Source organism: Gadus morhua, chromosome 4, assembly GCF_902167405.1.
Source record: "Gadus morhua chromosome 4, gadMor3.0, whole genome shotgun sequence".
NCBI lineage: Eukaryota > Metazoa > Chordata > Actinopteri > Gadiformes > Gadidae > Gadus > Gadus morhua.
Genome location: NC_044051.1, coordinates 1,903,813 through 1,915,797, shown reverse-complemented (window position 1 = coordinate 1,915,797; position 11,985 = coordinate 1,903,813). Strand labels below are relative to the sequence as shown.

At 47.7% G+C, this 11,985-nt stretch overlaps 1 protein-coding gene and 1 long non-coding RNA gene across 2 annotated transcripts in view; one reads left to right on the top strand and one right to left on the bottom strand.

Moving 5' to 3' along the window:
• The window catches only part of LOC115541507 (uncharacterized), a 2,276-nt gene extending 1,141 nt beyond the window's left edge, over nucleotides 1-1,135 (bottom strand). Inside the window, exons 1-2 of the long non-coding RNA XR_003976359.1 lie at nucleotides 993-1,135; nucleotides 1-358 (exon numbers count right to left, since the gene is read on the bottom strand). The exon at nucleotides 1-358 is cut by the window's left edge and continues 56 nt beyond it. This is a non-coding gene — a long non-coding RNA (uncharacterized LOC115541507). The remainder of the gene's footprint in view (nucleotides 359-992) is intronic.
• A 3,390-nt stretch (nucleotides 1,136-4,525) lies between these two features.
• On the top strand, nucleotides 4,526-11,973 carry rtcb (RNA 2',3'-cyclic phosphate and 5'-OH ligase). Its single transcript, XM_030353194.1, has 12 exons — nucleotides 4,526-4,705; nucleotides 4,981-5,059; nucleotides 5,160-5,227; nucleotides 5,331-5,430; nucleotides 5,681-5,837; nucleotides 6,431-6,587; nucleotides 8,012-8,171; nucleotides 8,780-8,955; nucleotides 9,811-9,999; nucleotides 10,804-10,914; nucleotides 11,327-11,446; nucleotides 11,536-11,973. Exons 1-12 carry the CDS (start codon nucleotides 4,613-4,615, stop codon nucleotides 11,641-11,643), a joined length of 1,518 nt encoding a protein of 505 aa, XP_030209054.1. The 5' UTR covers nucleotides 4,526-4,612; the 3' UTR covers nucleotides 11,644-11,973.
• The last annotated feature ends 12 nt before the right edge of the window (nucleotides 11,974-11,985 follow it).

Genomic DNA, 11,985 nt, shown 5'->3' with positions numbered 1-11,985 from the left:
TTAAGAGGCGTTAAGTTGGGATGATTGACGAGCCGGGACGTTGTCCTGACGACGACAACGACGACAGCAGCCTCCCCAGCGCCTGGTCAGGGAGACGGGACCCCCCCCCCCCCCCCCCCACCCGCGAGGTCAGCTGGTCCCTGATCAGAGGGACGGAGGCTCGGAGGTTGGAACGGACGGAACCAACGGAGAAGGGGAGGCCGAAGCGTGGGGGAGACGGCGGGGTGGCGGTGGTGGTGGTTGGGGGGGAGGTAGGGGGGAGAGAGGGGGGGTCTGTGCGTCACTCTCCGGGCCGTTCGCTCGGCCGCCAAAGCCCCGTCATTCCGGAGACACGAGAGACAGACAGACAGACAGAGCGCTGAGGAAGACCGCGGGGAGAGGGAGATCGAGGGGGTGAGGAGGAGGGGGGAGAGAGAGAGAGAGAGGGGGGGGGAGGAGGAGGAGGAGAGGGTTAGACACACCGGGCAGGTATAACTGCGACATATCAGCTCAACGCGTCCGCGGGTCACTCCAGCTCATCGGGATGCAGCACCATTTCCTCTCTCTCTCTGACTGTCTCTCTCTCTATGTATGTGTGGTCTCTCTCTCCTTCGTGCTCCCTCACTCGCTCTGAATATGACCTTCCTTTCTTTGTGTTCTTCCCTGTTCTTCTTGCCATTGGGGTATTGCACTGTGTGTATATTTTATCATAGTCTATTTTGCTTTGCAATTATCTCTCAATCCTTTGCTTTGCAGTGTGTTTGAATAATTTAGCTTAGTTGTTTTTCGCTCTTAAATCTCTCTCTGTCTCCCTCTCTCTCTGTCCCTCTCTCTGTCCCTCTCTCTCTCGTGCAGATAGTGCACCTGATCCGTATGCTCTCCTGCAGTTGTCAAGGATGTATATCTGCTAGGCATGCTGCATAACTAGAAACACACACACAAACACACACACCATGCCACACAAGCCACCACCACACACACAGAAATACAGGGTAGGTGTACAGGGTAAATACCTTGAATGAGATCCAGATCATGCAGCTATGTACAGACAGCTGATTGTGCTGCAGTTTAGAATTTCATTTCCTCTCCGTCGGCTAAGCTCCACCCCCCTCTCGCTCCCTCTATGACTCTCTCTCTCTCTTCATCTCTGCTTCTGTCTCCCCTGCCCCCCTAGCTCGCTCTCTCTCCCCCTATTTGCGCGCTCTCTCTCTCTCTCTCTCTCTCTCTCTGCTCCCAACACTTCGATTAACGGTGTGTTTGTGTGCTGCGCTGTTTACCGGAAATGTCTCACCCAAAGACACCCTCACGCCACTTTCCCCATCTCTGTGTCCTCACACACACACACACACACACACACACACACACACACACACACACACACACACACACACACACACACACACACACACACACACACACACACACACACACCTTTCCTGGAACACCTGAAAAACAATATTCCACATCTCAGTTCCACAATCATCACAGAGCTCATGTCCTGGTTGTGTTTTATCCACTATCATTTTAAAATATCATTTTGCTCAAAAATATTATGCCGCAACAATGGAGACTTGGGCAATGCACCCAGGCTCCATTCAACACGTTCCTCCCCCACTAAGTTACATTAATTAGTTAGCTCGACCTACCGCTGCCAGCTATCGCCCTGAGGGGCGGGACTATGGAAAGGAACTCAGAGGGAATCAACGTCAAGTCACTTCCTGTCGTCCCTGTATGCTTTGCTATCCCCGTGAGGCCTACCAGAGTTTATGAAAGACCCAGGCAAAATTAATTTATGGATTTTAAAATGTTTTTATTGGTATTGTTTATAAAACCTAGTCATCAATTCTAGGGTTGGAAACAGCATCCATATCAAAGGTTTGTTATTCATAGAGGCGGTCCGCAATTCAGAAATAACAGGCTGCTAAATGCCGCAAATTGACCAATCAGAATAGAGCATTCAACAAAGCCGTGCGTTTAACAATGGTGATGTTCAATCCACTTAGCGTTGCCAAGTGATCTGAGGATAAACACTGCCATGTTCTGGACGAACTCACGGCAGGTAGCGAACACCGACAGACAGGAAGGTGTGTGATGACTCACCCCCCCCCCCCCCCCCCACACACACACACACACACACACACACACACACACCACCACCACCACCATCGGGATGGAGGGGGGTTGGAGGGGATGGAGGGGCTCAGAAGAACTCTGAGTATCCCTCGTGCCTTTGAAGCGGTCGCTAGGCAACAGAAATCTGCCCCAATAACATTAAAGGCAAGCTGGATGAAAGTGCGGAAAGATCGGAGAGCTGAAACAGATGAATATGCGTGCGTAGCGCAACACCCCTGACAGCTAAGCCATGTGTCTCAGCTTAGTCGAGGCCAGTGGGTACAGCCACAGCTAAAAGCTGCCCAAATCCCCCAAAAACATTATTAAAAATAGAATACCATATTCTGTTAAAAGCATGTGAGGGCCTGGCTTTCGTTCATTTTCGGGAACAAAGTTATGCTGTTATTTTTAATAAATGTTAATAGTGATGTTATATTATTTCATATTTCATGTATGTGGACATGCATACATCTGATTTTGGGTAGGCCTATACCAGATCTCATATTGGAAGTATTCATGACCAAGACCTAGATCATATAATGTCTTCATGCCATTCACTGAAAGATACGTTTTCCTGAGATATCTGGCCCCTGCTCATCTGCAGAAGAAACCTGGCAAGTTAATAAATTATTGCAATGGTCTGCTAATAGATTATGAATTAGTAATTCGGGGAAATTCTGGATCTAGTTTCTACCCCCAAGAAAAAAATAAAATAAACAAATATATAATGATATATATATATATATTCATTTTGATATTATTGTTACATAATAACATAACAGAGATAATAAAATAAGGGGGAAATAAATAAAAATATATACATATATAAATGTATATATATGTGTACATAATTAAGAATTCTATATGAAATGACAAGAACTTCTAGTCATACCCCCTCTGCTCTGCCTCACTGCAATACTAGTTATGTAAAGGTGCTTGGACGCGGATGATGACTGTGCATCCCGGAGGATGGAGAGAGAGAGAGAGACGGTGCAGCGTCAACCACCAGAACGCCTCGGAAACAAACCGCTTACATAATGTAAGCGGCACCGGGCTCTGTGGGGGGCGGCCACGGAACGTAATGACAGGGGAATGGTCTCATTTAGTACAACAATGTGTAATGGAGGTTATGACGGGGTTAAACACAGAAAAACACATAAACACGTACACCCATTTTTTTTTTTTTTTTTTTTTTACTGTTTTAGCAAACACTGGAGGCAAAGGCAAATTTAATAAATGAATTAATGAATGAGTGAATGAATGAATGAATGAATGAATGAATGAATGGACGAATGAATGAATGACTGATTGAATGAATGACATGTAGACTTCAAAGGATTGCAGACTGAACGATGGGACGAGTTGAATAACATGTATCATTTGCTATATTGTCCAATAATAATGTCAGGGAAAGGCTTCTCTCCTCTGACAGCTCAGCCAGCTGCAGTATGCACTTGAGAGTGTGTGTGTGTGTGTGTGTGTGTGTGTGTGTGTGTGTGTGTGTGTGTGTGTGTGTGTGTGTGTGTGCGTGCGTGCGTGCGTGTGTGCGTGCGTGCGCATGCGACCATGATAGTATGTGTGTATGGGTGCATGCATCAGTGTGTGTGTGTGTGTGTGTGTGTGTGTGTGTGTATGTGTGTGTGTGTGTGTGTGTGTGTGTGTGTGTGTGTGTGTGTGTGTGTGTGTGTGTGTGTGTGTGTGTGTGTGTGCATTCAACCATGAAAGTGTGTGTCTGTCTGTGGGCACTCCAGGCACTGAGATATGACCTGGATTTATCCGTACTGTTGCAGATTCTGCTCATTAATAAAACACAGCAGCCAGTGGAGCCGAGTGGGGCTCATTACCGCTCACCAGAGAGGTGAATCGGGAAATAAAAGGTATCACTTAATGATTGTGGGACTGCGCAGAGAAAGAGAGAAATTTAAACATGATGGTTAATGGTGAGTTAAGCAATGCTGTTTTGCAACAAATTGTGTTCTACCTAATGTGTGCATACCTGGGTGTTTTCAAACACCTTTCAGGCAATGCCAACTGCAATGTATTGCACGGTCTATGTATAGACCTATAAGGTAGTATTCAAAGTTATGCAAATAAAAATGTGTTAATCGTATCTTTGCTTATACAAAAGCCACGCAAATCAATGTTTGCAATTATATTTGTAGTTTTTTTTTTCCAGGTTTGTACTATCATAATTGGGCGACGTTGCGGTTTTGATGCGTGTGTTTGATAACGCGTTTTCTACGCGAAAACTACAAATACGGCAAGCGATAAGACGATCCACTTGTCAATTCCCATTAATTCCCATATAAATATTTATTTGAATCAGTTTGTTACCTTGGGTGGCACTCATCACCTATTTAAGAACGGAATAATCATTATTAATAATTTACAAAATGATTTAGCAATCGCTTTTCCGTAGCTATTTTGTCTCAGAGTCACCCGTAGCTGCGTGTTGGCAGGTTGTTGCGTTGTACACTGAGTGCATTTCCACGTATAATACCGGCTCTTTAAGGGCTTCAAAATGGCTCGATCCTACGATGACGAGTTGCAATACTTGGAGAAAATTGACAAAACCTGTTGGCGGATAAAAAAGGGGTTTGTGCCCAATATGAAGGTAGGAAACTAATAAGAGGCTAGCTCTTTAGCATTCGGCCAAAGCTGGACCTTGTCAGCTGTTCTTTGCGATCATCGTATCAAATAGGCGTATAATTAACATGGACGTCATACAGTATAGTTTATATGTACAGGTCGTAAATTGACATATCATTACATGTGTTAGTTAGAACCAGTAAACCCTATAAGAGACATGTGACCTGCCCTGAATTAATCACTATGTTTCTAGCAATGATCAAATCAGGTTTCTGACTGACAGCTCGTCACTTGCTGTAGGTTGAAGGAATCTTCTACGTGAACGGTCCCCTTGAGAAGCTGATGTTTGAGGAGCTCCGCAATGCCTGTCGGGGAGGAGGTACGTGGCAGGTTCGGCTGTCATACACCATGTCAACAAAACGCTAATATCATACAATCGTGTATATGACAATCTTGCGTGCGCTATTATTTCCCAATAGGCTTTGGTGGTTTCCTCCCAGCTATGAAACAGATTGGAAATGTCGCCGCACTGCCCGGAATAGTGAACGTATGTGGATTTGAATGCCCATCCATACCCTTATACAATGCACAATGAATCCGCAAGCACAAGTTGGTTTATGTCTAACCTAATGTTGGCCGATCTTCCCCAGAGGTCCATCGGTCTCCCTGACGTTCACTCCGGGTACGGCTTCGCCATTGGAAACATGGCCGCCTTCGACATGAGTGACCCCACCGCTGTTGTGTCACCTGGCGAGTCATGGCGTTATTTGATCGTTTCATATTCTTCTGTATCTTAAATCTTTAAGACAGCTTTCAATCAAAGCACACAATACATATTTCACACACAATGTCCCTTGGTTTTCGTATGCTAATGTTCATCTGTCTGTCTGTCTGTCTGTCTGTCTGTCTGTCTGTCTGTCTGTCTGTCTGTCTGTCTGTCTGTGTGTGTGTGTGTGTGTGTGTGTGTGTGTGTGTGTGTTATGTGATTGGCTCCCTGCAGGCGGCGTGGGGTTCGACATCAACTGCGGCGTGCGTCTGCTGCGGACCAACCTGGACGAGGGCGACGTGCAGCCGGTGAAGGAGCAGCTCGCCCAGGCACTGTTCGACCACATCCCCGTGGGCGTCGGCTCCAAGGGCGTCATCCCCATGACCGCCAAGTAAGCCCCATGACCCCGATCACCCTCCCCCCCAATTCCCTCCCCTCCCCTCCCGCGGAGGGGAGGGAATTGGGGGGGGGGGGGGAGGGTGATCGGGGGTGGGGCAGACTGCGTTCTGATAGTGGGTATAGTTGGGTCCGTCTCATAGGAACATGATAGATGATAGGTTCAGGTTCCAATGGCTAAAGGTAGAGCTACGGTTGGACGTTGACGCAACACAACGACCACGCAGACGCTTCGACGCGGTCGTGAGCCTGTTTTGGTTCTGCGTCGGGTTTTAGTGAGCGGACCAATCACAGCCCTTGCAGGCCTAGCTAGGGCAGTAGAGAAGAAGGATTGGCGGTCTCTCACTTCAGGGCCCTTCTGTATGTAAGAGCTGTTGTTTATGTCCCATTCTGCTGGTTCCCTGAAACTGATTCCGAGGACAACACATCTATAGCCAAATTGACACATTTATTTAAGATAATTACAGGATATGACGAGCAGCAGACTGTACCTCTTAGTGACGAGCCATGTACAGTGTATTCAGTTCAGCATGTCTACTGGGAATTATAATTAATAATTAAAGTGTGTGTGTGTGTGTGTGCGTGCAGGGACCTGGAGGAGGCCCTGGAGATGGGCGTGGACTGGTCCCTAAGGGAGGGCTATGCCTGGGCCGAGGACAAGGAGCACTGCGAGGAGTACGGCCGCATGCTGCAGGCCGACCCCAACAAGGTCTCCTCCAAGGCCAAGAAGAGGGGCCTGCCGCAGGTACGCCCGCCCACTAGCCTGGCTGTGGCCAGACCGAGCTCCATCGTAGATCACACGTCCGTCTGGGGAAGAGGGGCCTGCCGCAGGTACGCCCCCCCACTAGCCTGGCTGTGGCCAGACCAAGCTCCATCGTAGATCACACGTCCGTCTGGGGAAGAGGGGCCTGCCGCAGGTACGCCCCCCCACTAGCCTGGCTGTGGCCAGACCAAGCTCCATCGTAGATCACACGTCCGTCTGGGGAAGCTGCTGTCCTTTTCTTCAGCATAAGAGACGTGATCAACGGGCCTAGTTCAACTGACTCTGTACGCGATTGGCTGCTTGCCGTCGCTTCCCTGTCGTCATTGTGTTAAACCAGCCAATAGCGCGCCAGGGGGGGGGAAGCCAGCTTGGTGATTGGCTCTCTGTAACAACGTATTGGAAGCAGAAAGAAATGTTTTGCTCTTCTCCAGACCCTTCTGCAGGGCGGACTCAAATCGCCGGTGGAACGGCCTGGGGGTACCCAGTCGAACACACCACCACAACATGTACATTTACATTCAGGGCATTTAGCAGACGCTTTTATCCAAATTGACTTGGAATAATAATAGGGTTACGGTTAATAAGTCCATTTGTAAGAAGAAAGAGAAACAACAATATATCTCTGTCGGTACAGTAAGGATGTTCATAGAACAAAGTACCAAGCGCTAACTATCACTAGGTTAACCCATTCTTTGTATACAACAAAAGTAGCTAGGATAAGTTGAGAATTCTGAATCTATTCCAGAATAGTGTGTTTTCCTTTGTGTGTTTCCATTATTGCGATCAGGTGACCGAAATCGTATGCATCCCTCTCTGTGTATAATCTGCTTTCAAATTTGCCTTAATGCCTGGGTGGCCCACAGCAGAATGAACTAGATTCTGAAATTAGCCCCCCTGGACTGAGTTGGGATGTTGACCCAAAGAGTCAAAATTAAAAAGACTTCAACAAAAATGTTGAAGTCTCTATCCAGTAGTCGAGTATAAGCAAACCGAAAGGTGATAAGTAGGGTTGGGTATTGCCAGATGACAAAAATACCTCAAAATGAATTAACCATTTCATAGGGCAAAAAGGGAACACACCATTGTATAGTATTGTTCCTGACTTGAGTGGGGATCAGATCATTCAGTTTATCATTGGTGACAATGTGACACAAAAGTGTTTTTTCTCGTTTTAGATGTTCTTTTCTTCAACTCAAAATGAATATGCCATATGTTGAGATGTTTTGTGTACCTATAAATAATTATTACTTCATTGTGAAAGAAAAAAAACACCTATGGATGCGGTTTGTAATTCATAGGCCCGTGATCAGGATACATGTATATGTGCATGTATATGTGCATGTATATGTACACTATATGTCCCTATAAGCAACCCCAGCATTGATCCATCCCCCAATCCCCCCCAGCTGGGCACCCTGGGAGCGGGCAACCACTACGCCGAGATCCAGGTGGTGGACGAGATCTACGACGACTACGCCGCCAAGAAGATGGGCATCGACCACAAGGGCCAGGTGTGCGTAATGATCCACAGCGGCAGCCGCGGCCTCGGCCACCAGGTGGCCACAGGTAGGCGGGGTCACCACGCTCGTTAGCCCCGTTACCACACCTGTAATACCCAGAATGCTTTGGGGTGATATATTAGTACCGTGGGGACATATAAAGCTTCCCCCGTAATACTGAAATCATGCAGACACTTCGGTTAACTAGTCGGTCCATTAAATAAGAAAGCTACCATAGTAGGCTGCATTAACTATTAACTACTTACTAGGTGGCCACAGGTAGGCACCCCACCTGCATTACCCAGAATGCTTTGGGGTATTATGGTAGTATGATGGGGACACTTTGGTTAACTAGTCGATCCATGAAATAATAGGCTGCATTAACTATTAATTAAATAACTTACTAATTAAGGGTTATTGGGTTAATAAAAGGGATCTGGATCTACATACGCCCACGGTCAACATAAAAACTATTTAGACCTTGTTAAGTTTCTGAGTTGTAACTTGTAACTTGTAGTAACATTGTTGTTGATGAATTTAATTTACAAAAGGTATTGATAAAGTAAGACATGGGGTTGGGGTTATTAACCATGTGGGATTATAGAAAACATGCATTCACGGCACAATCAACTTCCACCAAGTGACCAAAGGGTTTGTGTCCGTCATTGGTTGAAGACGCCCTGGTTGCCATGGAGAAGGCGATGAGGAGGGACAACATCGTGGTGAACGACCGGCAGCTGGCCTGCGCCCGCATCCACTCGGCCGAGGGCCAGGACTACCTGAAGGGCATGGCCGCCGCCGGGAACTACGCCTGGGTCAACCGCGCCTCCATGACCTTCCTCACCAGACAGGTAGACACACCCCCCCCCCCCCCCACTGACAACCAACAGGAACCAAAAAAAGTTTGGTTCCTGTTGGTTGTCAGTTGAGGTCATGGGTAGGTAGGGAATTTATTTTATTTTTTTATTATTTTTTTTTCCAGCGGCAGCGAATGATAGGTAGGTTGTTTTCATTTAAAAACGAGAAAATTCGCTCATCCTTGTACAGAATGAAGAGGTGCTGTACCAAAACTTAATTATAGTTTGCATCAAAAAGTTTTTTTTATTTATTATTATTTTTTTTTATATAAAGCTCATAAAATAATTTGGGTCACACATAAATTGACAGGGTCGGTCGGAAACCGGAACCAAACAAAACATTTTTTTAGGCCTAAGGTGGGAGTCAGACCAGCATGCCCGCCACAGATCTGTTGCGTCAGCGTTCAAACTGATGAGTCATCGTTTGACTTTAAAGCTAGATCAGGCAATTTATTTAGGACGTATTTTTGTGGTCATATTGGTTGAAATCCTCTTAATATCCCGACCCGCACACGCCCGGCCCAGACGCTCATTGCGCGTTCGGTTGGAGACTTTCAAACGATAGCTCACTCGGGCTGGACTCTCCAAACTAACCACCCTGGCTTTAAAAGCATGCTGGGAGTGGACCGTCCCACGTCTTGCTTCATTCACTGCACTCCTAGCAGCAGCACTCAGTAGTCGGTAAGCAGGAGGAGAGGAGCAGTCAAAAACAGGCATAGCACTCCCTTTGAGAGAACGTCAGTGCCAGTGACTGCTGCTGCAGTTGTTATTGTACAAATGACAATAAACTGTGTTGAATCTTGAATCATAGCACCCCCCCCTCTCCTCCGTCACCCCCTCCGCCCGCAGGCCTTCTCCAAGGTGTTTGCGACCACGCCCGACGACCTGGACATGCACGTGATCTACGACGTGTCCCACAACATCGCCAAGGTGGAGGAGCACATGGTGGACGGCCGGCCCAAGACGCTGCTGATCCACCGCAAGGGCTCCACCCGCGCCTTCCCCCCGCACCACCCGCTCATCGCCGTCGACTACCAGGTGGGGCTTTACCTTCTGAGCACCAGGTGGTTTCTGAGCATTTTGAGGCCTAAGGCAAACGCCTCCATCTCAGCCGGGAATCCCATGCATAGCGGCGTATTTTAGGGATTAGGAAAACTGTTAATTGGATTCATCGTTGGCAATCTTCAAAATAGTTCACACGGAACTATAGTTCTTTCAAAGGAATGACGGATAATACACAAACCATATCGGAGCAAATCAAAATGGTACTTTTAACAACTTTGTTGACCCGCTCCCTGGCCTGGTCATGGCCTCAGATTAGACGAGGGGTACTTTATTTACCCCCAGACCGGTAAGTCAGGGTTAGGGAGATGCTTGAAAACCAACCCAATGTGCACGCCTGTACCTGCCTGGAGACCCCCCTGGTTGGAGAGCCCCCTGGTTGGAGAGCCCCCTGGTTGGAGAGCCCCCTGGTTGGAGAAGACCCTGGTTGGAGACGACCCTGGTTGGAGAAGACCCTGGTTGGAGACCCCCTGGTTGGAGAGCCCCCTGGTTGGAGACCCCCCTGGTTTGGGAGCTGACCCTGGTTGGAGACCCCCTGGTTGGAGACCCCCTGGTTGGAGCCCCCCCTGGTTTGGGAGCTGACCCTGGTTGGAGACCCCCTGGTTGGAGAGCCCCCTGGTTGGAGCCCCCCCTGGTTTGGGAGCTGACCCTGGTTGGAGACCCCCTGGTTGAGGACCCCCTGGTTGAGGACCCCCTGGTTGAGGACCCCCTGGGTGGGGACGCCCCTGTGGCCCTCGGAGGCTCCGGCGCTAACCGTCCTGCGTTCTGTTGTCCCTCCAGCTCACAGGACAGCCGGTGCTGATCGGAGGGACCATGGGGACGTGCAGCTACGTGCTGACGGGGACGGAGAAGGGCATGACGGAGACCTTCGGCACCACCTGTCACGGAGCGGTATGACCTTTACATTATAATAATGGATTATATTAATTAATTATGGAGCGGTACGATCGTTTACACTATTCTGTTCTAAAATAAGACTTTTATGCTTGCTTTAGCTTTCTGCTAAATCCTAAATACATTGCACTTTCTACAATGCATTTATTTTATTTATTATGTTTGACAATGTGACAATGTTTTTATGTGAAGCACTTTGAGTCTGCCTCGTGTATGAAAAGTACAATACTACTACAACTATTACAATAAATAAACTTGCCTTGCCTTCTTCCTTTCGGTAGAACTTTATAAAAGCTCTTGGGTTCCACCATGTATCGTTAAGCAGGCCATCCCTCAGCTGAAAGAGTGTCCCACTACAAACCCTTCAATCAACAAGCATTGAACCCGTGTTGTCTTTTTCGTTCCAAAGGGTCGTGCTTTATCCCGAGCGAAAGCCCGTCGTAACTTCGACTTCCAGGACGTGCTGGACAAACTGGCTGACCAGGGCATCGCTATCAGGGTCGCGTCTCCCAAGCTCGTCATGGAGGAGGTAGGGGCATCGATGCACTGCAGCTTAGTCAGACGGTCCTACACACGTTTCTGTTTTTCACGGTTTTCTTAACATTCGTGTGTCCACAGGCTCCCGACTCGTACAAAAACGTCACAGATGTCGTGAACACGTGCCACGACGCCGGCATCAGCAAGAAAGCCATCAAACTCCGGCCGATCGCGGTGATTAAGGGTTGAGGAGGCGGTCGCGCCTCTACTGGGAACTCTATGCACATAAACCGGGACGTTTGGGAGGAGAAGCGGCCGTCTGGTGGTGGGCACAGCTCAAGGAAAACTAAAGAACGGATGGGAAAAGGCCTCTAAAGACTGATGTTCAAACATCCCAAAGAGATGTTCTTTGATTTTGGTTTTATTCTTAAACTTTATTTTGAAAACTTTTTATTTGAGCGGAACAAAATGAAGTCCTCCTTTTTTTTTTTCTGTATGTGTAGATAATCGATCAATGCCATATTGAGAGCGACCTCGCCTTATAATAAACTGCTTGGTTACAGCCGATGCAATCCAAGATTGCAGTTTTCG

Coding starts and splice junctions, on each gene's coding strand:
- rtcb (XM_030353194.1), top strand. CDS start 4,613: ATGGCTCGATCCTACGATGACGAGTTGCAATACTTGGAGAAAATTGAC. Junction 5,838..6,430: donor GTCATCCCCATGACCGCCAA/GTAAGCCCCATG, acceptor GTGTGCGTGCAG/GGACCTGGAGGAGGCCCTGG. Junction 8,172..8,779: donor CGGCCACCAGGTGGCCACAG/GTAGGCGGGGTC, acceptor CATTGGTTGAAG/ACGCCCTGGTTGCCATGGAG.